Source organism: Chenopodium album, chromosome 7 (genome assembly GCF_948465745.1).
Source record: "Chenopodium album chromosome 7, dcCheAlbu1.1, whole genome shotgun sequence".
In the NCBI taxonomy this organism is placed as follows: Eukaryota; Viridiplantae; Streptophyta; class Magnoliopsida; order Caryophyllales; family Amaranthaceae; genus Chenopodium; species Chenopodium album.
In genome coordinates, this window is record NC_137840.1 from 64144302 (window position 1) to 64171981 (window position 27680).

At 36.0% G+C, this 27680-nt stretch overlaps 1 protein-coding gene and 1 pseudogene across 1 annotated transcript; one reads left to right on the forward strand and one right to left on the reverse strand.

Moving 5' to 3' along the window:
* Nucleotides 1-12526: 12526 nt before the first annotated feature.
* LOC145638073 (putative glucan 1,3-beta-glucosidase A) lies at nt 12527-27295 on the reverse strand (annotated as a pseudogene).
* On the forward strand, nt 20879-22900 carry LOC145638072 (uncharacterized). The gene is made up of 2 exons (XM_081689035.1): nt 20879-22176; nt 22467-22900. The coding sequence occupies exons 1-2, from the start codon at nt 21027-21029 to the stop codon at nt 22499-22501; spliced, it is 1185 nt and encodes a 394-aa protein (XP_081545161.1). The 5' UTR covers nt 20879-21026; the 3' UTR covers nt 22502-22900.
* Nucleotides 27296-27680: the final 385 nt, after the last annotated feature.

Consider the following 27680-nt stretch of genomic DNA (forward strand, 5'->3'; position numbering starts at 1 on the left):
TGCATATGAATTTATACGGGAAACTTTGGCATAAATTTTTCTATGTGCACGTATACTAATGTAAAACTTTGATTGAAAATATCTTTAATAATAAAAATTATAACAATTGAATATTAATAAATTTTTCGTTGAGACAATTCCAACAAGTACTCACATGCTATATTTATTCTGATGTATAAATCACAAACATTAGTCAAAGTGAATTAGATTACTTGTGTAAAAAGTCAAAATATTTCATTTATTTAAACACAGATGGAGACATCATGGAGTATGATTTATTTTTTTATATTCATTTTAGTGTAAATTTTCATACTAATATAATCAAGATATAATAGTAGCCAAATAATTACAATAAATTAAATATTATGTAATGAAAATGAGAAGAATGTCATCGAATATAACGGATAGAGTATTTCATATTAATATAAGGATTGTTTATTTTGCCTCAAAAAAAAATAAAGGATTGTTTATAAAAGGTGTGAAAATGGAAAAAAATATTTATGTTGGAAAGATTGTAATAGGTAATAGCTTATCCAAAGTGGAGGAAAGTGGAAATTCATTGGGTTTCAAAAAAAAAAAAGTGGAAATTCATTTGGGTTTAAAGGAAAAAAAAAAAAAAAAAAAAAAAAAAAAAAAAGACACTAAGGGGTCTCGAACCCAAGACCTCCTTGAGAACAAAACATTTCACCATCCTTCTCCCTTACCACTGAACCACTGCTCAAGATAGTTAACGTATATTCGAGTTATAATTCTTATATAAATATCCAGGTAGTTTTTTTCAGAAAAAACATTTTTTTTTTTTTTTTTTGTGGGGTAGCACGTGCCCCCCCAGGCATCAACGTGGATCCGCCTCTGATTCTAGCAGAGTCTACTAAAGAATTGTGCTATGGAATGGTGTTTAAGTATGATTGTATTTCTTTCACTTTAATTTATTTCGAGTTGTAATGTTGTATTATACTTTCATTTTTATCAACGAAGACCTTTTATTACAGGTATAGATCGAATAAAATTTCTTAAATATTTGCATTTCAAAAAAAATTGTATTGAAAATTTCTAAACAACTCACTAGTTAACACGCTTATGTAAAGTATGTAAATATTTCAAAAACTTTTGCAATTAAAAGTAAATGGAGAGAAAATATAACAATATTATAGCAACTTATAATCATTAACTATACTTTGTATTTTCTATTCCCTTGATTTTGCTATATTTGACACAATTTTTCGCTTTTAAAAATGAAACGAACCAATAATAATTAAAAGAAAATTGACATTTGCTACCAGCGAAAACACCCTGCATCACATTTGCTACCCGTTTTTTTTAAAAAAAATATTTTGCTACCACACAAATTCCTAAAATATATATTTCACTACCAAATGACTTTACCGTTACTGTTTCCGTTAGTTGGGTTTAGCCACCGTTCAACCACCTTGCAGCCACCCCCTCCCCTTCCCCCACCTACGCAGCGAACCCTCTGCCTTTTCCCGTTCTTGCTGCCCCGACCCCCACCCGAATCGGAAACCACCCCCTTTCCCTTCCCCCCACCGGAAATTGCCCCCCTCCCTATTCCCCCCACTAAAACCGACCCCCTCCCCTTCCCTTACCCTTTCGGCCACCCCTAATCCTAAACCACCAGCCCCCAACCACCTTAAACGAATTTTAAGGTTTCGATTTCAATTTGGGGGTTTGGGGCCGGTGGTTTAGGATTCTGATTTCGATTTCAATTTTGAATTTTAGGGTTTCGATTGGCCGGTGGTTTGGGGTTGGTGGTAGGGGCAAAAAGAAGGGTGTTGGACTTAATGATTTTAATGATGACACAACCTCACTTACTTACAAACTAATAAGTGCTTGATTGTTTAAGTGTGTACTCAGTTACAAAGACTAGGAGAATGAAGTGTCTTGTAAAAATACCATGAGGAACAAGAAGGCCAGAAGCAGAGCTAGCCATAAAGAAGAGTTCCCTCACAGGAACTGGCACTTCAGAAATGAAGACTAGAGAAGAGAAGTTCCTTCCAAGGAACAGAAGCCTCGGAGTAGAAGCTTCATCAGAGAACATGAAGACTAAATATATTTTTATATTTTAGGATTTATGTAAGTATAAGATATTAATTTGTACTCGAAAAATCTGTGTGGAATTGGTCTAAAAAGATAATTTTGTGCTAGCTAAATTTTAGGGAAGTTGTTATTTTCTAAACGATTATCTTTTCAAACAAAAAGAGGATTTTATTTTTTCTGATTTTCTAAAAATATCTTTTGCAAATAAAATCTCCCACGTTTTCTAAAACCTTGCGGCCTACTCCTCCATGATTTTCTTCAAATCATGGTCGTGCACATTAAGGAGTTCATGTTTCCTTAATTTTAGGAACATGATCTTCTTAGTGGGTATGAGTAGTGGCGTAATGATGTTGCTGCACAAAGAGGATTTTCCAAAGCGTTTATTGATCTATAAATAGCCATTAATTTTAGAAGGAAAATCTCACCCTTGCTCACATAAGTTTTCAAGCTTCAAACCGAGTTAAGAGTCAAATTCCACACAAGTTTATTAGAGAGTTCTTTATGTTCTTATACTAGAGTTTGTTCTTCTTTCGAGTTGTAATTTAGGAATGGGGAAGTTCGAGTGAACATTTGTGTATGAGAAAGAGAAAAGAAAGAGAAGATAAAGAGAAGAGAGAACAAAGAAGTGAGAAGAGAGAAAGAGAAGAGAAGAGTAACTAGTTGGGTGACTAGTTCCTCAGGGTTTCAAGTTCGTAGAGGAACTTGAGTTTGAGTCGTTAGCTTGTAATAGGTTCATTTGCCCTATTATAGTGAAGATTCATTTCCCAAAATCCCAAGTGGTCGTGGTTTTTCTCCTTGTTAGGGCCAAGAGTTTTCCACGTAAATCTCTCTTGCATTCTTTAGTTCCTTTAGTTAATCTTTTAGTTCCTTTAGCTAGCTTAATTTTAATTCCGCAAAAAGTAAGGCTAAATTATCATACTACAATTCAACCCCCCCATCTTGTAGTATTCTTTAAAACAACAGTTGGTATCAGAGCCTAACTTCTAGGAAAATCAGGAAACTCTGAAGAAGAAAGGTCTTGGAGAAAATGAATACTCATGAAAAGCTCAAGGAAGGATACTCAACTCAGAGGCCTCCTATGTTCAACGACAAGTTCAATACTTACTGGAAGAACCGCATGGAGATCTTTATCAAGGCAGAGAACTACCAAGTCTGGAGGGTCATCGAGGTTGGTGATTTCGAAGTCACCAAAACTAATGCTCAGAATGAGGTAATCCCTAAGCCTATGTCTGAATATGAAAAAGAGGACTTTGATAAAATGGAAATAAATGCTATGGCTGTGAAATTACTCCACTGTGGACTTGGACCTCACGAACACAATCGTGTTATAGGGTGCAAGAACGCTAAGGAAATCTGGGATTTGCTGCAGATTACTCATGAAGGAACTAATGAGGTTAAGCGCTCAAAAATCGATCTACTTATGTCTAAGTATGAACGATTTGAAATGCAGCCCAAGGAAACCATTCAAGAGATGCTAACCCGTTTTACTAACATCATAAATGAGTTGGTTTCCCTTGGTAGATAGATTCCTACAGATGAGCAGGTTAGGAAGGTTCTTAAAAGTCTTCCACAAGATGAGAGATGGAGAGCTAAGGTGACAGCCCTTCAGGAAACGAAGGACTTTACATAGTTCAATATTGAACAACTAGCAGGTTCTCTCATGACTCATAAGCTACACCTTGGAGTCAACAACGAACCCATGAGGAACAAGGGATTGGCTCTTAAGGTTGATGAGGAGGAAGACTCAAAAGTGGACGAGGATGAGGCTGCCCTAATTGTGCGAAGATTCAAAAAGATGTTCAAGGAAGGCCGAACCTCAAGGAACTTCGGGAAAAAGACCTCAAATCCAAAGCTTTACTACAGCTGCCACAAGTGTGGATCCCCAGATCACTTTATCAGAGACTGTCCCCTTTGGGAAAATGATTAAAGAAAAGGAAAGGCTAAGGAACAGGGAAGAGAAAAATTCAGCAAAGCAAACTATCAAAAGTCAGACATGAGGAAGGCCATGATAGCAGCCTGGGGAGACTCAGAAAGTGAAGAAGAATATGATGACCATCCAGAAAAGGAGACGTCCAATCTTTGTTTGATGGCCAAATCAGATGATGAAAAATCTTACCTTGAGGAACTCCAGAAAGAGGTATTTCTTGATCCTAAACTACTTAAAACTCTCTCTAAAGATGTCTTAATAGATATATGTCTTGAAGAAGAAGAATTCTTTAGAGATACATGTGTAAAGTTGAACAAATGTGAAAAAGCTCTTAAGGTTTGCAAAGAACATGGTGCTTGGTTGGAAACAGCCTATGCCAAGTCTCAAGCAAATTAAGAGAGCTTGATTTTAAATACAAACACATAACTGAGATAGTTGATAGGATTAAGAATGAAAGTATTCTTCTGAATGTTGAATTAACTCAGTATAAGCTCATAAATTCTGATATCAGTTCTAGCATTTCCTCAAGCGATCAGTTGCTTAAATTCAATGTTGATTTTGAAAATTTGAAAAATGAGCTTTCTACCTTAAAAAACTCAAAAGGATCAACTTGAATCGGAACTGAATGCTAGAAAGGATAGAAGTATTGATCCAAAAGTCATACCTAAGTGGATAGCTGAAGCTCAAGGAAAAAGAACTGAAGGCCTTGGCTATATGACCAAGAGGAAAGGTAAGCAAAAGAAATATGTTGACCTTCCTAGAATGAAGGTATGCACTTTTTGTGGTAAGTCTGGACATCTCTATGGACAATGTAGGATAAGAGAAGAAGCTGATAAAAGAAATGTAAAACAAGTGTGGGTCAAGAAAACTGATATTGCATCCACGTCTAAGGAACCTAAGGAAACTTGGGTTCCTGATCCTAATGCTTAGTTTTCTTGCAGGTCCTAATGAGGGGGAACAACTCGTGGTATCTCGACAGCGGTTGTTCAAAGCACATGACAGGTGCTAAATCAAAATTCCTCTCACTAGAAGACTACCCTGGAGGAACAGTAACCTTTGGGGATAATAAGAAGGGCGAGATCATTGGAAAAGGCAAAATTGGAAGATCTAAATCTCATTCCATTGATAATGTGTTCCTGGTCGAGGGCTTAATGCACAATTTGCTTAATATATCACAATTCTGTGATAAAGGAAATTCTGTAAGTTTTAATTCTGACTCTTGCAACATCATCAACAACAAGTCAGGAAAGGTTATTCTAGAAGGAACTAGAAGAGGGAACACTTATTCAATTGACCTCAACTTAATCCCAAGGAACAACCTTACATGTCTGAGTGTTATTGAAGATGATCCCCTGCTATGGCATAAACGTTTTGGACATGCTAGCTTTTCATTACTGGACAAGCTAAGGTCAAGGAACTTAGTTGTGGGACTTCCTATTATCAAGTTCCTACAGAACAAAGTTTTGTGATGCATGTGTGAAAGGCAAGCATGTTTGCTCATCTTTTAAATTGAAGAAAATGGTGGGCACTACAAAGCCTTTGGAATTAATCCATATGGATCTTTGTGGTCCCATGAGAATTCAAAGCAGGAGTGGCAAGAAATATGTTTTGGTTATTATTGATGATTATTCTAGATTCACTTGGGTTATTTTTCTTGCTAGTAAAGATGAAACTTTTAACGAGTTTGTTGCCTTTGCCAAGAAAATACAGAAAATCAGTGGTCACTCCATAGTCCATCTCAGATCAGATCACGTAACTGAATTTGAGAACTCAAGATTCGATGAGTTTTGCAGGGAAAATGGCATGAATCATAACTTCTCAGCTCCAAGGACTCCCCAACAGAATGGAGTTGTAGAAAGGAAGAATCGAACCCTTGAGGAAATGGCTAGAACGATGCTGATTGTAAGTGGATTGCCAAGGAACTTCTGGGCTGAAGCCGTGAATACAGCATGTTACATCCTTAACCGGGTAATAATCAGAAGTATCATCAACAAGACTCCCTATGAACTATTCAGGGGAAGGAAGCCAAACTTATCTCATCTTAGAGCCTTTGGTTGTAAGTGCTTTGTACATAACAATGGTAAGAAAAACCTAGGGAAATTTGATGAAAGAAGTGAAGAGGCCATATTTCTAGGATATGCCTCTGATAGCAAAGCTTATAGAGTTTACATTAAAAGCTCAATGTGTGTTGAGGAAAGCATTCATATAATCTTTGATGAAGTTAACCAATTTGTGAGTGTACAGGAACAAGAAGATGGTAATGATTTTGAAATTGGATTGATAAGAGACAGGGATGAAGAAGAGACCCAAAAGCAAACCAAAGAAAAGCAGCCTGCTCCAGAAGAGGAACATCAAGATAAAGGAGAGGTTCCTCAACCAGATGAACAGGTGAATGAGGAACTAGCAGAAGAAGCAGAAGGAACAGAACCAGAAGCTCCTCAAATTGGAGTTCCAGCAAGGGAATTTCAACCCATGCCATTCAAGTATCAAGGTTCCCATCCAACTGATCTTATAATCAGTGACATAGGAAAAGGAACGTAAACAAGATCACAAATGAGGAACTACTGTGCATTCCATGCTTTTCTGTCCATCCTAGAGCCAAGAAATCATCAAGAAGCCTTGGGAGATGCTGATTGGATAGTGGCCATGCAAGAGGAACTCAATGAGTTCGAAAGGAACAAAGTCTGGCACCTTGAGCCAAAGCCTAAGGGAAAGAAAGTTAATGGGCTCAAATGGGTGTCAAGAACAAGCTTGATGAACATGGCACCATAGTAAGGGACAAGGCTAGATTGGTTGTGAAGGGCTACAACCAACAGGAAGGTATTGATTTCGATGAAACCTTTGCTCCTGTATCTAGATTAGAAGCTATTAGAATCCTAGTAACTTTTGCTTCTTTTATGGGTTTCAAACTCTATCAAATGGATGTTAAATGTGCTTTTCTAAATGGTTACTTAAATGAGGAGGTGTTTGTTGAACAACCTCCAGGTTTTGAAAATCCAAAATTTCCAAATCATGTTTTTAAGCTTGATAAAGCTCTCTACGGGCTTAAACAAGCTCCAAGAGCCTGGTATGAAAGGCTTTCAAAGTTCCTACTGAAAAATGATTTCAAAAGAGGAAAAGTAGACAAAACTCTTTTTCTTAAATCTCGAGGAACTGATTTGTTATTTGTACAGATCTATGTAGATGATATTATATTTGGTGCTACTAACAATGGTTTGTGCAAGTACTTTGCTGAGCTAATGGGTGGTGAATTTGAAATGAGCATGATGGGTGAATTGAATTTCTTCCTTGGACTTCAAATAAAGCAAACAGCTGAAAGAATAATGATTCACCAACAAAAGTATGTCAAAGAACTTCTGAAGAAGTACAACATTGAAAATGCCAAGACAAATCGTACACCTATGGGAACAACAACAAGACTTGATGAGGATCCACAAGGTACAAGTGTGGATCAAACTACTTACAAAGGCATGATTGGTTCATTGCTATATCTAACAGCCAGTAGGCCTGACATTTCTTTTAGTGTTGGATTGTGTGCTAGATTTCAGTCTAATCCTAAAGAATCACATCTAACGGCTGTTAAGAGAATTTTGAGATACCTCAAAGGAACAGATGACCTGTGTCTGTTCTATCCTAGAAGTGATGACTTTATGCTTAGAGGATTCACAGATGCTGACTATGCAGGTGACCTAGTCAATAGGAAAAGCACCTCAGGTATGGTTCAGTTCCTTGGCTCTTGTCTAGTTTCTTGGGGTTCCAAGAAACAAAATACTGTTGCATTATCTACTGCAGAGGCTGAGTATGTAGCAGGAGCTGCTTGTTGCTCTCAAGTCCTCTGGATAAAACAACAGTTACGTGACTTTGGTATTAAATTTAATTGCATTACTATCTACTGTGATAACACTAGTGCAATTTGCATATCTAAAGATCCAGTCCATCATTCAAGAGTTAAGCATATTCATATAAGGCATCATTTCCTTAAGGATAATGTTGAAAAGGGTTTGATTAAATTAGATTTCTGCCAAACTAACAATCAAATTGCAGATATATTAACAAAACCTTGAATAGAGAAAGGCATGAGAAGACGAGAATGGAACTTGGGATGATTAAGTTATACTGAGAAAAATGCATCAAGTTCCCTCAGGTATGAAGCTCAAACTGACATGCTTAATCTGTTGTATACTGTGCACAAGTGTTATATGTTTAATTACATAGTTAAGACAGGTTGTAAGCAGGAGTAATATTTACCAAGGGCATGTAAATTTGAAAGACATGGAATATGAAAAGTCCAAAATTGGTTGCATGAGCCTTGTTGATTTGTTCCGAGTATCAAGTTGTATTTGCAAGTGTTCTTCATTGATAAAATTCAAAAGATAAAATTGTTGTGTTTATCTATTTTTCAAAATTCCAAATTCTTTTTATCTAAACACAAAAATCGGATGAATGCATCTAAATTCATCATTATCTTTTGTTCAAAAAGTAGCCCACTTACATTACTCTCTTGAAACACAGTTTGCATTTCCCTAAGCAATAAATATGAGTGTCAAATCAACTAAATTCACTTCACCTCCCAAGCGACACCTCACTTCACCAATTTACCTCCACCATAAAAGATGTCAGCCTCACACAAATTAACACCACACAAAAATTACTTTCTCTCTCATCACTCCGATCAAAACTACTCTCCAATGTCTACCTCTCCAAAAACACAAATTGAAGCCGACCTAAACACAAACCCAATTCCAGAAATTACCATGGAAATCCCACCGGAAATTAACCCCATTGATGACCAAGAGCCTCCAAAAGTGGATTCAACTACTGAATCCCAGTCTTCTCGAAAAAGGAAGTCCGATGACATACACGAAGAAGAAGAAAGCGCTCCGGAACTAGGGTTCAATTACCGAGATAAGCCAGCAGCCATGAAACGGCAAGAGAAGATCAGTGATCACTTTGTGACAGGTTTGGCTATTAATCTTCCTTGGTGTAAGTCTGTTAAGTTGTATGAATTGCTTGATTTAGTTAAGGCTCAAAATTGGGTGAATTTGTTGAGTGAATGCTTTAATCGAAGTATGTATGTTGATGCTATGAGGGATTTTTGCAAAAGTTTCAAATATTCTAAAGGTGTTATTCGCTGCTGTGTGTATGAAAAAGAAATTGAGTTTGATGCGATGTATTTGACTGAGTTGTTTGATGTACCTAATACTGGATATGACTTGTATTTTAAGAGTAATGTGATAAGGAACCCTCTTCCTGATGCAAATATTGATGAGATAGTAGAGTTTTTAGGTGGAGACCCGGAGGAAACCTACATGAATCACAATGACCTAACCCCTCTTGACAAAATTCTGCTAAAATTCGTTTTCAATGTCATTATTCCTCGAACCCAAAAGAGAGACAGTGCCAATAAGCTTGACTCTGTTCTCATCTATTGCCTAGCCAAAAAGATCCAAATTAACTTTCCCTCCATTATGATCCAACACCTTTCTCACTATGTTCCAAAATGATGGAAGGTGGGATACGGTAACCTACTTACCTATGTTTTCGAAAGCTTTGGCATCTCCTTTACTGATAAAGAACCTCTGCTCCTCAAAAACACCGAATACATGCAACCTATTTTCCTTGAAAATCATAAGATGAAGGTTGTGGATGGATGTTTTGAAGTTTTGCTGGAGGAAAAAGAGAAAAGGCCTAAGGAAGTAGGTGGACTAGCTGAGGGGGAAGAAGAGAGGGCCGCTGGGATAGTAGAGGGAGTGGTGCAGGACATTCAAGAGGAGGAAGAGGAAAAGGTGGTTGAGGAAGTGACTGAGACAGGGGGAAGGAAGAAAAGGAAGAGTTTGAGGCTGATGAAGAAAAAGGAGCCCTCTGCACCCATTTGCATTGATATGACTGGGGTGCAAGAGGAATTACAAAAAGTCTCAAGCTCTCCTAGTCTGGGCAAGTATGCATATGTAGGAACAGGTTTCGCAGCTTTCAGTTCCCCATCAAAGGTTCCCAGCGAGGATGTCAAGGAGATGAAGGATATGCTCCTGAAGGTGCTGAAGGAACAAGAGGATTCAAAGCAAAACATGGCAGAACTGAAGAAAAGTATGCTCATTCTTAGCACTTATGTCAAGAAGCTGGTCTCAAGCTCTGAACAAGGGAGACAGTCCATTGTGAAGGACATAGTGTCTCAAATCAGCAAGAAGCTGGAGGATCTTGCTGTTGATGATGACCAGAGCATTGCTTCTTAACCTACCTTTCCTTGCAGCCTCTTTATGTTGATGAAACTTATGTTTATTTGCTTTTGGGAACGATTTTTAATTTGGTCTGTAATATTTTGGGCACTTTTTAATTTCTTTTGGCAAACTTGCGAATTTGGTACATTTGGCCGATGTTTTTAATTGGTTATGGTGATTATAATCTATGTTTCTTTTGCCTATATGCTTTGTGAATGTTTTCTCTCTATGCATGCTTCTTGTCTTAAGACTAAACCACTAGATGGTGCTGTGTTATGGTATACTATATACTTGTGTGTGTTAGTTTTTTATAATGCCAAAAGGGGGAAAAGGATGCAAACTATCAAGGAAACTTAATCATTCTATGGTTTCTGTTCGAAATCTTCACAAGCTGTCTAATCTCTACAAGCAGGTATAATGTATATACAAGTTCCTTTCAAGTTTTTTTGTTTTTCCTTAAGTTATTTATTTATGCATTATTTTTATTTCCTTAACTTAGTTTCCATTCTGCATTATATCTTGTTTTTGCATTTTCTTTTCTTTAGGAATAAAATGAATTATCTCTGTTTCCTTGTAAGTAAGTTTGGTTTGTTTGTCATCATTAAAAAGGGGGAATATTGTTGGACTTAATGATTTTGATGATGACACAACCTCACTTACTTACAAACTAATAAGTGCTTGATTGTTTAAGTGTGTACTCAGTTACAAAGACTAGGAGAATGAAGTGTCTTGTAAAAATACCATGAGGAACAAGAAGGCCAGAAGCAGAGCTAGCCATAAAGAAGAGTTCCCTCACAGGAACTTGGCACTTCAGAAATGAAGACTAGAGAAGAGAAGTTCCTTCCAAGGAACAGAAGCCTCGGAGTAGAAGCTTCATCAGAGAACATGAAGACTAAATATATTTTTATATTTTAGGATTTATGTAAGTATAAGATATTAATTTGCACTCGAAAAATCTGTGTGGAATTGGTCTAAAAAGATAATTTTGTGCTAGCTAAATTTTAGGGAAGTTGTTATTTTCTAAAGGATTATCTTTTCAAACAAAATGAGGATTTTATTTTTTCTGATTTTCTAAAAATATCTTTTGCAAAAAAAATCTTCCACGTTTTCTAAAACCTTGCAGCCTACTCCTCCATGATTTTCTTCAAGTCATGGTCGTGCACATTAAGGAGTTCATGTTTCCTTAATTTTAGGAACATGATCTTCTTAGTGGGTATGAGTAGTGGCGTAATGGTGTTGCTGCACAAAGAGGATTTTCCAAAGCGTTTATTGATCTATAAATAGCCATTAATTTCAGAAGGAAAATTTCACCCTTGCTCACATAAGTTTTCAAGCTTCAAACCGAGTTAAGAGTCAAATTCCACACAAGTTTATTAGAGAGTTCTTTATGTTCTTATACTAGAGTTTGTTCTTCTTTCGAGTTGTAATTTAGGAATGGGGAAGTTCAAGTGAACATTTGTGTATGAGAAAGAGAAGTGAGAAAGAGAAAAGAAAGAGAAGAGAAAGAGAAGAGAGAACAGAGAGGTGATAAGAGAGAAAGTAGAATGGTTCATCTAGCTATTGTAAGTTCATACTTCAGGCTTCAGTCATATTAAAGTATAATATGTCTATTGTAAGTTCATACTTCAGTCCTTTCTCTCTTATCACCTCTAGGGTCATATTATACTTTAAGTTCACAATAATAAAAGTCTTTTTGAAGATTCCAAGTAGGATTGTAAATACCTGGGTTGTTGGGCATCAAGTCTTGTTTTATAAAATGTCATGATTCCAATGGAGTTTGTAGCTTAAGTATAAGCTTCCAAATTTTCTTGCAAAGTGTACATTTCAACCAATTTGCAAGTTATTTTTTTTTTTTTTTTTGAAGGCAACTAATTGTAAGTTCATACTTCAGGCTCATATGCTCAGCAATGTGATAAAAGCCCATAGAGAACAAATTATAAATCATAGATTCCAGACCTTTAGAAATCAGACTATATTTAAACTAAAATCGATTCAAAAGGAGCATGGTTCATCTAGCTATTTTTGTAGAAAAAAAACTCTTCACTTAGATTTGATGTGTTTTCTTCTGATGAAACAGTTATTTTAGTACGTACCTTTTTTAAGATTTCTTAAAATGAGAAAAATGAGATTGCCACAATTCTAACAAATACTCATATAAAAATGTTGAATCTTATCTATAAAGTATCAATATTGGTCAAAATAGAATAAGTAAATAGTGCAAAAGTTAAAATAGAGACAGCCTACTTTGACCATTAATAGCTTAATCGAATACAAATATATGTACTACTTCACCAAAGTCGTACTTTCAAAAGTGTTAGGTATCTCCATATCCACCCGTGCTGAGATACGTATAACACCACCAAAGCCTTAAATCTTAGAGGCTTAGAGTGTAATGTAACCATTTTGAATCATCCACCTGAGATTCCAATGATTTTTCACACTCTTGTAAGTCCAGTATGCCCATCCAAAGGTTGCACGTCTATACACTTGAAGTTGTGCTTTTGCAAATTTTTTATAATCCTCCTTTGTCGCTCCATTCACTAACCACTCAGCAGTCCATTCTCCTGCATCAAAATATAATAATAATAATAATAATAATAATAATAATAATAATAATAATAATAATAATAATAATAATAATAATAATAATAATAATAATAATAGTAAATTAAAAAAAAAAAAAATCCTACATAATTAATATGTGAGATTGAAAAAAAAAATGCAGTTACACTAGTAGTCTAGATCTGATCATGTTGTTTTAAGGATTTAATAAAAATATTGTACGTAATATGAGTTTTATAGGGGGGAAAAGTTAAATATGAAGATATCATTTCTATATGGTCCTAACCAATATTAAGATTAAGTCATCATTAATTTCATATCAATGTTAATTTTCCATGTGTGATACCTTTTTCCTAACATATAAGAAGGGACGTGACCGTGAAGATGTCAAACACCCCATCCAATCTGAGTCGAATCACTCAATCAAGGTTTTAAAGGCCAATTGAAGATTGGTAAATAAAAAAGATCCATAGCGACAATTTTGGTAAAAAAAAAAAAATCTCAAGCGACATTTAGACCAAAAAAAATTAATTTTTTTCGACAAATTCTTCAAAAATCCTAATTTAATTTGTTATTGTGTTTTTAAAATTATTTTTTCCATTTAAAAATTTGAATTAATATGCCCCCCTTTTTATTTTGCTAATTTCCAATATCAAATTTATCTCCGACCTCTTCTTTATAAAGAATTTCGTTGATTAGGGGTAGGAATAGTAGTATTTAACCGTTTTTTTTTTTTTTTTTTTTTTTTTTTTTTTTTACTACTACTTCAAATTGATAATATCTTAAAAGGGGTTTAAAAATTAGGTAGGAAATTTTTTATTTTTTTAAAAAAAAACCCACGAAAATCGAAATAAATTAAGCATTCACGAGTAGTTTGTTGGAAAATTTATGTTTTTGGGTTAATTGTCACTTGAAATATTTTTTTTACCAAATTGCCGCTTGATATTGGTTCTTTTTTACCAAATTGTTGCCAGAGTTATTTTTTTTTATCAAATTGTCGGTAAGGGTCTTTTTTATTTACCAATCTGGTCAATTGGTCATCTGTATAAGCATAATGATATAGTATGACTCTACTTTAAACTTATTCCAATGTACGATCAAATCCAACCAAGTCACTTAAATTGACACCTCTAGGTAGTAGAGGCGTAAGGCTATCATGTTCTAGCTACTCAATAGAGCATAGTTTATTTTTCAACTTAATGATTAGTTATTGGGCTTGTACTAATCTAATTAAGGCTTCAAGGGGCTGCTTTCATTGTCTTAATATTACTACCCTTCTTAATTATTCCTAATTATCTCTAACTGTCCTACAATACTCTTAATTAAATGTACTTAATTATAGAGCTGTTAATATCAGTATTCATGATACAGGGTAGCGTATTACGCCACCGAGGGCTTTCATTGAATAACTTACCAACAAATATGAGGGGACCGCCGTTAGAGTTTGTCACGTAACCCAATTCCGAGGACCGGTTGTTGTAGATAAAGTCGATGTTTTGATGGACATTCAAGCCGTTATATTTATCCTCGAAAAGGCTGTAGTAATGAACATCAATTACATTTAACTGCAATCTACCAGCAAGGGGAAACAACTCCCTTGGATTCATAGGCCCCTCTATGCGATTGCTCATTATAACATACGCACTTGAAGAATGCTTCCCGACTGCATTGTATCCTGCCTTATAGTACTTTTGTAAGGTCTCTACTGTCACAACAGGCGCTAAGGGCTCATTGAGCAGCTCTTCTGCTAGCAAATTAGGGAATTTCGCATATCTGCATTCAAATGACAATGTGCTTAAAGGACCCTCTTAACCAAAAGCTTAAATCGATGGTTAAGGCCCGAAATATGTTTTATACTCTGCAAGGTAGTGTTTAATTATTACCTGGAAGATAAGAAGTCGATAACAGAAACAGTATGTTGTATAGTAGCATTGGACTTTCCCCATTCAACAGTTCCGTCTCTACTTGCACTAGGGTCATATCTATTTTGTGCCCCGGGTGCTGCGTGTAGGTCTACTATAACCCGGATACCATATTTTCTACAGGTTTACAATATACACTTGACAATATTAGTCTCTTTTAAGAGGCTCTTGTGATTGAATAAAAATGAGAGTGAGTAAAATGAAAACGTAATGTGCCCAAGTGAAGGCATTGTCCAAAGCCTGCAACGAACCTCCCACGAAAGGCTTAGGAGGATTCGGGCCACTGGCTATCCACCATCCTACAGGAATTCTAACAGCATTGAGTCCACTATGAGAAATGAACCTGAAATCATCTTCAACTATGAACGTCTTCCAGTGATTCTGTTACATCGAATAAATTTTATATCTGTCACAATGTTATCAACTTTCAATTGTAAATAAGGGGGCTGCCCAGTTAATCTTCATGATTAACAAACTTTGTCAATCTTTTATGTCATGTCAGAAGTTGGAGTATGTGGATGTCGACTCAGCAGCCGAGTCAGAAGTAGAACGATACACATTAGCATATTATTTGTAAACGGTGCTCGCTGCTGTTAGTCTATTACTTATAGGGGCTGTTCTTGATTGACGGTGGAAGATGAATTCATGGTTGCATTTAATGTTGGTAGGTAATGGTTTACTACTTTGCTGTTTTCCAAGTGATGTAATAATTGTCTTCTTGCTCCATTCCCGTAGAATTTGACTATCAAAATTGAAATAAACTTTTTAATCTAAAACACCAAAAGTCAAAAATATAGAATTATTGTCAAAAAAAAAAAGAATTATTGCAATAATTTCTATTTATTTGAATTTGATTATACTCGTATTTGAATATTGTTTGTTCATTAAATCAATATATCTTATGTAAATGTTTTATGCTTTATTATTAAAAAATAAATTTACTATTCAAAATATATACTTGTACTTTTTTATTTTTTTGAAATTAAGTATTAACTATATACTTGTATTTTTTATAATATATGTAACATACCCATTTTTACCGTATTTAAGAAAAATGGATTAAATGATTGATAAGAGTATGTGGGTCATGAGTTTTAAAGAAGAAAAATTTACAATTGATGAATTGAAAATAAGGTTTTTTTTTTTTTTTTTTGGACACAAAAACAGAGCTTAGCCATTTATTAACTCATCAAAAGTTCAAGATCATTACAAATCGCCCCGTGAATTTCCGGAGATACTCCTCTAACCAAACCCGAAAATCACTAAAAGTACTACTCAAACTAGCTAAACCATGGGCAACACTAACTTAAAAACTGATGAATTGAAAATAAGTTAGATTAAAGTAATCATATCAAATTTGATGAATTGAATGTGTAGATGATCTAACCACTAACTTAAAAACTGAAAAAGAAATGATTTTTTTTGTACTTTCAACATTTTTTTTTTTTTTTTTTTTTTTTTTTTTTTTTTTTGTTGTTGTTCCATCCGGTATACCCTTTGGGCTAATTCGAATTTGGGGATCAATTTTGGGTGATTAAGTTCCAATCCCCTCCCAATTGTTGTTACAAGAAATCGAACACGGATTCTCCCTACCAAGTATAGTCTCAATCATCACTACAGCATCAACCAATTAGTTGTTGTTGTTGCACATAATGCATAAGATAACAACTATTTTTAGTAAATGTTGCACATAATATGAAACGGATGTAATATAAAATATTTTTTAAAAAAAAATAAAAAACTACATCGCTTTCATAAGATTTTGGAATGACAGATAGTAGCCATATTATATTTATTTATCTTTATCTTTAAATTTTATTAGTTGGATTTAGTGAAGACCATGAGAGGCTATTGATATAATATTTAATGTAGGTTTTTGTCAAAAAAAACTCAGGGCATGTTCACTTCAGCTTAATTTCAGTTCAGTTAAGTTCAGCTCCAATCAGTTGAATTCAGTTCAGTTCAGTTCAGCTCCAATCAGTTCAGTTCAGTTCAGTTCAGCTCCTAATTTCCTTCTCTCATAAAATATTCATTTCACTTTAGTTCAGTTAAGTTCAGTTCAGTTCAATATGGTAGATAAAGTTATTCTTTTATTGAGAAGTAAAGTGGCAATTCAATAATATGTGGACCATTGGAAAAGTAAGAAATGATAAATTAAATATGAGTGGAGATATTAGTGGGTAAAGATATATTATTACTCCCTCTGTCCCTATATTTTTGCCCCATTTGACTGTGAGCAAAACTAAAGGTATGGAGGGAGTACATTATAAGAGGAGTTCCGCATAGTCCCTATGTGCAAAAATGCATATAGGAGGGCAAAAGTGGAAAAACACTGAGTTTTGACATTCAAAATGGTACTTTTAATGGTTACCATGGTCAATGGTACATTTTTTGTACTATTATGCATGTATATGTACCATTATGTCTTAGTACTTTAGTACAGTAGTACTATTATATCTCACAATGTCATAATATTTTGATATACCATTTACATACTTATTTGTAATATTAGCATTATATATAATTATTTATACCACTACAACATTTAGGGCCTGATCACTTTAGCTTAATTTCAATTTAGTTCAGCGCCAATCAGTTCAGTTCAGCTCCAATCAGTCCAACTATGTTCAGTTCAGTTCAGTTTAGCTCCTAATTTTTGTCTCTAATAAAATATTCATTTCAGCTCTATTCAGTTCTGTTCACTTTAGCTCCTATCAGTTCAATTCACTTCATCTCATTTAAACTCCTAATTTTATTTTACACCGAACATTTTGCGCGTGTGAACAGTAATATTTTCATAAAAGTAACCTTTTTTTTTATTTTTTTTTATAAAAGTGACTCTTTTTTTTCACAAAAGTGACCCATATTTTTATAAAAATGATTTTTTTTTTAAAGTGACTCATATTTCTACAAAAGTAACCTTTTTTTTCACAAAAGTGACCCTTTTATTTTCACAAAACTTAATACACAATAGATCTCCATCATTTATTGAAGCTAGATTACTAGTCTTCTTCATTCCACAATTTACAAGTAAAAATGTACTGAAAAACAATGAAAGAAACGCAATTAAAAATTGAAATCAATGTTCAACAATAGCAAAATCACATAAATTATACTAATTGTAGACACCCATTTGCGTCTCCCCAAAACCAAACCCGGTGATAAGTACCTTTCATGTCATTTGATTATCGAACAAAGCGAACGTGTGAAAAGTCTAGTGATGAGGATGTTTTTATTAAAATATCTCTTCTTTCTGTTTTTTAAAACAATTCTTTTCTTACCTTATTTATGAAAAACGTGCATTCCAGTTTAGTTTGGTCCATGATAAGGGTCCAATAATAGTGTAGTTGGATGGGGCTTGAAAAGAGCTTTCTAACGATATATTATAAGCCCAATTCCGATGAATAATGAGGAAGTTATGGCCAAAATACTGAACTAGGCCCGGTTTGATCTTTATATGCGGCTCAATGATCTAGAGGAGGGCCTAATATTGATTTATCATTCCTAAAGCAATTAGAATTGATTTTAGTCTTTTAGATTCTTTTAGAAGGTTCTTTTCATTCCTAATTCAATTAGCATTGATAAATTGACTTTGGTTGATTTTTTGGAGTTTTAATCAGAATAAAAGAGTGTTTTTGAGGAAAATACAATTTTGTCCTTCTACACGGTTAAATTTTATCGAAATTAAGAAAAAAACGTGAAAATAATTGTTACGCCTGACGACAGGGATTAACGTCTGGCAGTAATTTTCAGCGTCTGGCGCTAACCTGTTTGTATTCTCGTCGAAACTCTGATTTGTTTTTCTATCCGTTTGGCTGATTTTCTCTATAAATAGCCTCCTAAAACCTCCGTTTTCAACTATCAACTACCATCAAAATATCAGATATTCTCTAGTTTTCTTATTCTCTCTAGCTTTTAAGAATTCTCTTCTCTCTCTAGCTTTCTCTACAAAATTCCACATTCACAAGACCTAGAAGCACTTAGCCAAGTTCGAAGTTGTCTTCGCCCTAGACGTGAAAGGTTTAATTTCAGAGGGTTTGGTCCCAAATCTCTCTTTCAATTATTATTTAATTCAATTCTTTGATTATTATTCTCCTTGAAGTTACTAACGTGTGTATTTTGTTATTAGAAAGAGATACGAGACATCCAAGTAAGTCCTTTAATTGATTTATTGTTATTATGATTCTTAGAAATCATGTTTAGTTTGTTATTATGATTCCTAGTATCATGTTAGGGGTGTAACCTTCAGCTCGTGAACGGTTTACAAGTTCCTAAAACTTGTTGGCGACTCTTTTGCTATATCTTCTTTCCCTTTGGACGCCACCGTACTTTAGTGTATGATCATAATGGGGTTCAAGCTAGGGGTAATGCTTGAAATATTCCCTACACTAATATACTTATCTCACTGTAGACACCCATTTGTGTCTTCCAAACTCTCAGAAATATCAAATCTTTTACGTCTACGGCGAAGAGAACTTCGAACTTGGCTAGGTGTGTCTAGTGCTAATGAATAAGTTAATTGAAAAGGCTCATAAAAGGAGCTTTTTCAAAAAGAGCTTATTTATTTGAATAACCTCTTTAAATAAGCTTCCCATCAAACGCGTTAAATTAGCTTATTTAATAGTCAGTAAGTTAATGTTGGTCAAATAAGTTAATTTTGCTCAAATAAGTTGTTTACCAAACAGAGTCTTTATCCAATTTCTCCTAAAACTCTACGCATGGAAAAATAGAGCAAATATTAAGAAAACGAAGGGAGTATTTGTTAAGGGAAAGGGACCTTTTGAAATGTTAGAATCTGTTTAGTTGTATTTAACAAACCTCTTATGTCTTACAAGAGGTGAACGGGTGTCCTATCCTTATTGTTTTTTGTTTAAAAATCTACTTTAATATTATCATGTTGTTCTTATTTTAATTTTGAAATTTGAATTTATACTCTTCATTCCTATGGCGGAAAAATGGTAATTATAGACTAAAAAAAGTAAAAATAACTAATACGAGTATATCAACAAAATCAACTCTTTGAAATTCCAACAATAAATGTATACACTTATTGCATATTTACAATTATAATTACAATCAGTATGACTTGAGTGCTCCATATTTGGTCTCTTCATTTGAGATGTCCTTGGATCAAATCTGGTATTATAAAAATCAAAGAATTAATCATAAAAACTACACAATGTAAAAAAATTGAAAAGAATACATAATTAAAAACAAACTAATAAGAAAAGCAAGTTATTAATAAAAAAAGGAAATGCATCGGATAGATTGAGTGAAGAAAATTAGGCGAAATTTAAGAGAAAAACTGACCTCATTCTTCTTTGCTTGAACACGGCAATATACATACAATTTTTTTTTTTTTTTTTTTTTTTTTGAGAACACATATACATACAAATTTCATTAATAGTACTGTATAACACTATAACTTAAAACAAAATTAATTTTACCACACCTATTTAACCAGTCAAAAAATAAAGAACAAAATCCCAAAATAATCAATCATCCCTACGGATCCACCCCACAAAAACAAATCCACCATTCTTAGAGCAACCCATAAAAGCAAGACAAAAAAAAAAAAAAAAAAAAAAAAAAAAAAAAAAAAAAAAAAAAAAAAAATCCTTACAAATAATCAATCAAGCCAGTTCGATATGCTGAATCGGGTGATTATCTTATTGTATATTATAGTGGTCAAATAAATTTATGAGCTCCTTACAAAATACCCAATCAAGCCGCATGCAAATCCAAAAAAAATAAAATTTAAAAAACTTTCAACAATTTCAATATTTACAGTTCAAATCAGAGATGAAACTGCATTATTCCATATTCATTGTTAAAACTGAGGATATAACTTTTGCAACTTAATATGACTTAATCCACGTTGATTTCCCGTTAGTTGTCTTCAATAATTGTACACCTCCTATTAACCAATTGGTATAGTCCCATTGTAATTGTGTGTTCCAATAATTTGCAAAAACATAGTCGGTAGTCGGTGCTCTAACATTTCTTGATTTGGAGTTGGAGGTGAATTTCACTAGTTTCCTGTGATAACAAATACATGATTGACCAAATACAAAGGAGAGAGAAAATACAAAGGAGATAGAGAGTGTTAGACCTTATATTGTATTTAGCTATTGGGCCGATGTTAAGCCCTATTCTCTTCTCCTAGGTTGTATATATATACCTTGTGAATATCGTAATACATACAGAAAACATTTACTCTAAACTTCTTCTCTAAAGTTTGACATGGTATCGGAGCCAAAATCAATCTAAACCCTAAAACTCTAAATTTTTTTTTCACTAATCTCTAAAACTCTAAACTCTAATCTACTCTATTGACAATCGACAATGGGGGACGACAACAAGATCGATCCTGCTTCTCCCTTTTATCTTGGATCGGGTGATCAACCCGGAAACTTAATTTCTCACGTAATCTTGAAGGGTGAGAACTACCTACCATGGTCCAGGGCTATGTCTTTGTCCTTGAAATCTCGGCGTAAATTCGGGTTTGTTGATGGTACTATCTCCAAACCCACAGAGAAAAAGAAAATGCTCGATTGGGATACGGTTAATTCAATGTTGGTGTCTTGGATTTTGAGGGCTATGGAGCCGAAAGTTGCTGCATCTATTCCATATTTTGAAGACGCCAGACGACTGTGGGAGTACCTAGACAAACGCTACTGTGAAGCAAGTGGACCTCGCTTGCAACAATTGAGGGCAGCAATTACAAATTGCAAGCAATTGCCCACTATGACTGTCGAGGAATATTACACCCAATTAATGGGTTATTTTGATGATCTTTTACGCCTTAAACCCCCACATGGCTGCAAGTGTGGCTCTTGTTCTTGTGATGTTGCTGCTGCATACGAGAGGGACAGGGAGGAGGAAATATTGCATCAATTTCTGGTCGGGATTGATGATAGCAAGTATGCTATGGTTCGCACAAACCTTCTCTCGCAGCAGCCCCCTGCTACTATTGAGCGTGCCTATCAAGCACTTCTTCAAGAGGAGCGCTCAAGGAGTATTGCCCAATCTCATACCTCTATGACACGTGAAGATGCTCATGTGTTTGCTCTGCCCTCGGATCGTCGACAAATTCAATCGACCAATTTCAATAGAGTGGACAAATCGACGCTTTATTGTACTCATTGCAAGCGGCCTGGTCATGACAACGTGGGTTGCTTTGTGCTCCATGGCTACCCTGACTGGTGGCTGGAGAAATATGGTAGGAAGGGCCGTGCTCCATCCTCTGCTGCTGCTACTTCCTCGGGACAGCAGGGTGCTCTGCTGCCTGCCCCTAAAGGTCCTGCCTCGACCACTGCTGCCACTGCTGCTTCAACCTCGAGCAAACCCCCGGTGCGTGCTAATGCCGTGGGTTGCTCTGGTGACTCCTCTCCCCTACTTTCGAATGATACTATTTCTGCTCTCTCCGAATTTAAACCCGAGCATGTTCGCCTCCTTTTGAATATGGTTAATAATCAACAGGAGAAAATGATCGGTGAGTATTTTTCTCCATATTGGATTGTCGACACTGGTGCGTCTCACCATGTTACGGGGGATGAACACTCTTTGATGAATGTGACTGATATTTCTCCGTGTCCTGTTGGGTTACCTGATGGTGCACATGCTATGGCTACGAAGATGGGACGAGTGCCATTAACAGATTGCATTATTCTTGAAAATGTTCTTTTTGTTCCGAAATTAAATTGCAATTTAATTTCGGTCTCTAAAATGATTGATGATTCACATTGTTTTGTGCGTTTCACTGATTCTTTGTGTGCTATACAGGACCAACATTCGGGGAGCCTGATTGGAGGCGGTGAACGGATAGATGGACTCTACTATTTCCGGCGTCTTCCCAAAGTATGTGCGGTGACGGATCGAGAGGTGTCTACATTTGAGCTCTGGCATCGTCGTTTGGGACATCCGTCGGATAGAATTGTCAAGTTAGTTCCTGCAGTTAGTGCTAGTTCTAGTAGCAAAATTTTGAATAAAGCATGTGATATTTGTCCACAAGCTAAACAAACTCGAGATAGCTTTCCTGATAGTGATAGTAGAGCTAGTCGTATTTTTGAATTAATACATTGTGATTTGTGGGGGCCATATAAGACACCTTCTAGTTGTGGTGCTCACTATTTTTTGACTATTGTTGACGATTTTTCAAGAGGCGTATGGGTTTATTTGTTGAATGATAAAACTGAGGTTTATTCTTCATTTTGCTCTTTCTTTGCTATGATTAAATGCCAATTTGAAGTGACTGTGAAATGTGTGCGGAGTGATAATGGTACGGAATTTAAACACCTAATTCCGTATTTTGATGAACGTGGCATTATTTTTCAAAGCTCTTGTGTTGGTACACCACAACAAAATGGTAGGGTGGAACGTAAGCATCAGCATATTTTAAATGTCAGTCGTGCACTAATGTTTCAAGGCAATTTGCCGGTTAGTTTTTGGGGTGAGTGTGTCCTTGGGGCGGTTTATTTAATTAATCGTACTCCTTCTCGTGTCTTGGCTAATAAGACTCCTTTTGAAACACTATTTGGTGTTGCACCTAATTTTGATGAATTAAAGGTTTTTGGGTGTCTTTGTTTTGTCCATAATCAAAAGGCGAAGGGTGACAAGTTTGCTCCTCGTAGTCGGAAGTGTGTGTTTGTGGGTTATCCTCACGGTAAGAAGGGATGGAAGGTGTATGATTTGGAGTCGGGTGACATTTTTGTTTCTCGTGATGTCAAATTTTTTGAGAGTGAATTTCCTTTTGCGGATGATAGTCAAGTTGGTACGAATCATATGTCTAATGACAATGTAGGGGTTGACGTTGATTTTTTAGATGATCTTGAACATATTCTTGAGGTTGGTGAGGCTACCCTTGATCCCGGGCCTCCCAGCGAAGTGCACAGCCCTGCTGCCCCCACTACTGCTGCTGACTCTCCTCCTACTGCTGCCGAAACTGCCTCTACTGCTGCTGTTGGCAGCCTGGACCGCAGCTCCACCGCGGCAACCAGTTCTGCCCGCAGTCCACCTGCGGCAGAGACTGCTGCCCGCAGCAACACCGCGGTGCAGTCTGCTGCTGCTGCCAGTACTACGGACAGCAGCCCCAATGCTGTTCCGAGTTCTCTCTCTGCTTCCTCGCTTGGTTTGAGCCGTGATCAACGCGACAGACATCCTCCTCGTTGGCATCGTGACTACGTCGCACATACTATTTCTCTTCCCGGTCCATCTATCTCTCCAAGTTCATCGTCTTCTCCGAGCTCCTCAGGTACTCCCTATCCTTTAGCACACTTTGTGAATTGTGACAAATTTTCTATGCGCCATCGTGTCTTTATTGCAGCTATTGATACGGCAGTGGAGCCTCGTAATTTCAAAGAGGCTATGCAACATGAGGGGTGGAGGGAAGCTATGCACAAAGAAATCTCTGCATTGGAAGATAATGAGACTTGGGTTGTGGCCACCTTACCTCCGGGGAAGAAAGCTCTCGGATGCAGGTGGGTTTATAAGGTGAAACATAACTCTGATGGCACGGTTGAGCGGTTAAAAGCTCGTCTTGTTATATTTGGCAATCATCAGGTTGAAGGTATTGACTACAATGAGACATTTGCCCCGGTTGCTAAAATGGTCACGGTTCGTGCATTCTTAGCTATTGCTGCGGCAAAGAATTGGGAACTCCATCAAATGGACGTTCATAATGCCTTTCTCCATGGTGATCTTGATGAGGAAGTCTATATGAAACCACCCCCGGGCTTCCATACTTCTAGTTCTGATTCGGTCTTTCGCCTTCAAAAGTCTTTGTATGGCCTCCGCCAAGCACCTAGATGTTGGTTCTCTAAGTTAGCCACCTCTCTGAAAAGGTACGGTTTTCTGCAATCATATTCTGACTACTCTCTATTTACTCTGCAAACTGGATCTATACAGCTTAGTGTTTTGGTGTATGTTGATGACTTAATCATTGCCGGTAATGACTCTTCTACTATCTCACAATTCAAATCATATTTGAGTGACTGTTTTCATATGAAAGATTTGGGTTTGTTGAAGTATTTTCTGGGTATTGAGGTTGCACGTAGTCCGGAAGGCATATTTTTGTGTCAACGGAAATATACTCTTGATATTATAGCAGAGTCTGGTTTACTTGGGGCACGTCCGGCCGGTACCCCTATTGAGCAGAATCATTCCCTGGCGACATCAGAGTCATCTTTCTTCTCTGATCCAGAGCAGTATCGGCGACTCGTGGGTCGTCTGATTTATTTGTCCTTTACTAGACCGGATTTGGCATACGCGGTGCATATTTTGTCTCAATTTATGCAACAACCGCGCCAGGATCATTGGGAAGCGGCTCTTCGTACAGTCCGGTACTTGAAGGGATGTCCTGGTCAGGGAATTCTTTTGGGTTCCGCTTGTGACTTACATATTACAGGTTGGTGCGATTCCGATTGGGCGGGTTGTCCTTTGTCGCGCCGTTCTATCACTGGTTGGGTGGTGTTTCTTGGTGCTTCTCCCATATCCTGGAAAACTAAGAAACAGGACACTGTGGCTAAGTCTTCTTCGGAGGCCGAATTCCGCTCAATGTCTAAGACCACCGATGAGTTGAAATGGTTGAAGGCTCTTCTTCTGAGTTTGGGTGTCTCGCATCCTCGTGCTATGAGTTTGTTTTGTGATAATCAATCTGCTTTGTATATTGCGAAAAATCCGGTGTTTCATGAGCGTACCAAGCACATTGAGGTGGATTGTTATTATCTTCGTGATGCAATTCAGGATGGTATCATTAGTCCGTCTTATGTGAAGACAACGGACCAATTAGCGGATATTTTCACCAAGGCTTTGAGTAAAAGTCAATTCATGTATTTACTTGGCAAGTTGGGCATTTGTGATTTGCATGCTCCAACTTGAGGGGGGGTGTTAGACCTTATATTGTATTTAGCTATTGGGCCGATGTTAAGCCCTATTCTCTTCTCCTAGGTTGTATATATATACCTTGTGAATATCGTAATACATACAGAAAACATTTACTCTAAACTTCTTCTCTAAAGTTTGACAGAGAGAGTTAAGTGTTTCACAGTGAAGACTTGACGTTAACAAACGGCTGTCATATGGCGTTAACCCCAAACAGCAATCAGTAATATTACGTGGATGCTTAGTCATTATAGTTGGCCAAGTCAACACACGGAAGTTACCATTGCATCCTCATAATAATAGGTTGAAATACCATAAAAGTCCCTAGATTAACAAAATTCAGCAATCATGAAGATTAAATGGGATTTTCCCGTAAATAAGTATATGCTGCTTACGGCAGTGCTTACCCTCATAACTCGAGGGGCTTTTTCCGGGCCATAACCATTAGTAACCTGAAATTCACCTAGCAAGGTATTTACTATGCTCATCACAAAAACAGATGGGTTATCATCCCCCCAACCAGCATCCCCTGCATAATCTGCAGTGACAGAGAATCCTCTGTCTTTGCCTGCAGGAAAAATCTCAATAATAATGAATCAATGTCACCTAAGCCATTAAATGTGTACTAAAAATATGAGTTTAACCTGTAGATATAGACCATTTGAAGCTTGAATTCGAACACGATTTTTGTCATCAGATTTTCTGACAATCCGAAATATTTCAGAAGCAGCAGGAGTTTTTGCTTCTGCAACTGCTGCAGGCCTGCCTTTACTGTCCTGCACTACTCCTGCAAAGTGATTGCTGAACACCCGGAAATTGAACGTGTTTTTGTTGATTCTCCATAGCTACACTCCAAAAATTTGTTACAATTTACAATAATAGTGAACAAAGTAATAAGTAAACTACTACCTTCATTTCAAATTATTTACAACGATTTGACATAAAGTGTGAGTAAATGAAAATGTGTATTCCTTGCAAATAATTTGAAATAGAGGTTGTACAACAAGACACCCAACAAAAATCGCAACAAATTATATTAAGCTAATGTTTAGAAGGTGTAGCTTACCTTGAAGGCTTCCCAACTTGCTGCAGAGGTTCTATTAGCAATTAAGATGGTCCCTCCGCCGTTCTCAGCACATACATACTTGCCAATTGTCACTGATTTTAGCCGAATTTGTGTTCCATCCTGTATATTTTTAGGTAGTATTATACAAATTTAGTGTCCTAATTAGAGAAATAAAATGCTTGTGTGTCAAATCAATATCTTGGCATAAAATCTGAACTCCATTTCTCATCAGAATTTTACATACAAACACATTAGTGGAAAATGCAACATCTAATTTAATAAGTTATTTAGTTAATCAATCCCCATGTAGCCACACATGTACGAATTTAGTTATACATGATACGATTTGATTTTATAAAAATTAGTAATAACACGTGACTATTGATCCCGGACAAAGATGAAAACTAGATAATACAAACCAGCAAGTCTTTGTTAGGAATGCCATAAAAAAGAGAAGGTACTATCCCGCCTTCAGTAACAAGCCATCCTCCTAGATTAACTGCCTTAACTTTAAAACCCGGGTTTAAGCCATGTCTGTTAGCCCTCCGAGCTTGGCACCCTACGATCAAACTTTGTATATAAATTCCCGCTAACAATGAACATAAAAAGGTGTATATAATGCTAACCTTCATTATATTTTGATGATTTATGCTTATTTAATTGAAAATATTTGTCATTTTTTTTATTATAGCAGAATTATAAAGGTATATATATAACGGTATGAACTATAAAGCGTATATGAGGAACAATGGCTCAAATTATTTGGTGGACATCAATTGGCAACGCTCGCATTCGTCTAGTATTGATGCATACCATGTGATACATGAAAATTATATTTTTAAACATTTATTGCTATTTTTTTCATAACCAAACAACCTACAAAAATATAAGTTAAACGAAGTAAATCTTAGGAAAATTTGTCAAAAATGCCATTTTAAGTGGTCCACTTTGTGATAAAGTTCCTTTTATAATAAAAGTGGCAACAAAGGTCCTTTTTATCCCACTTGGATTGTGAAGAGGGTTCTTTGATCGGATACCAGATATTAACTTTA

Excerpts from the sequence above, each read along its gene's own strand:
- LOC145638072 (XM_081689035.1), top strand. The coding sequence starts at position 21,027 with ATGGGGGACGACAACAAGATCGATCCTGCTTCTCCCTTTTATCTTGGA. Across the intron at positions 22,177-22,466 it reads TCAACAGGAGAAAATGATCG|GACCAACATTCGGGGAGCCT; the intron begins GTGAGTATTTTT and ends TGTGCTATACAG.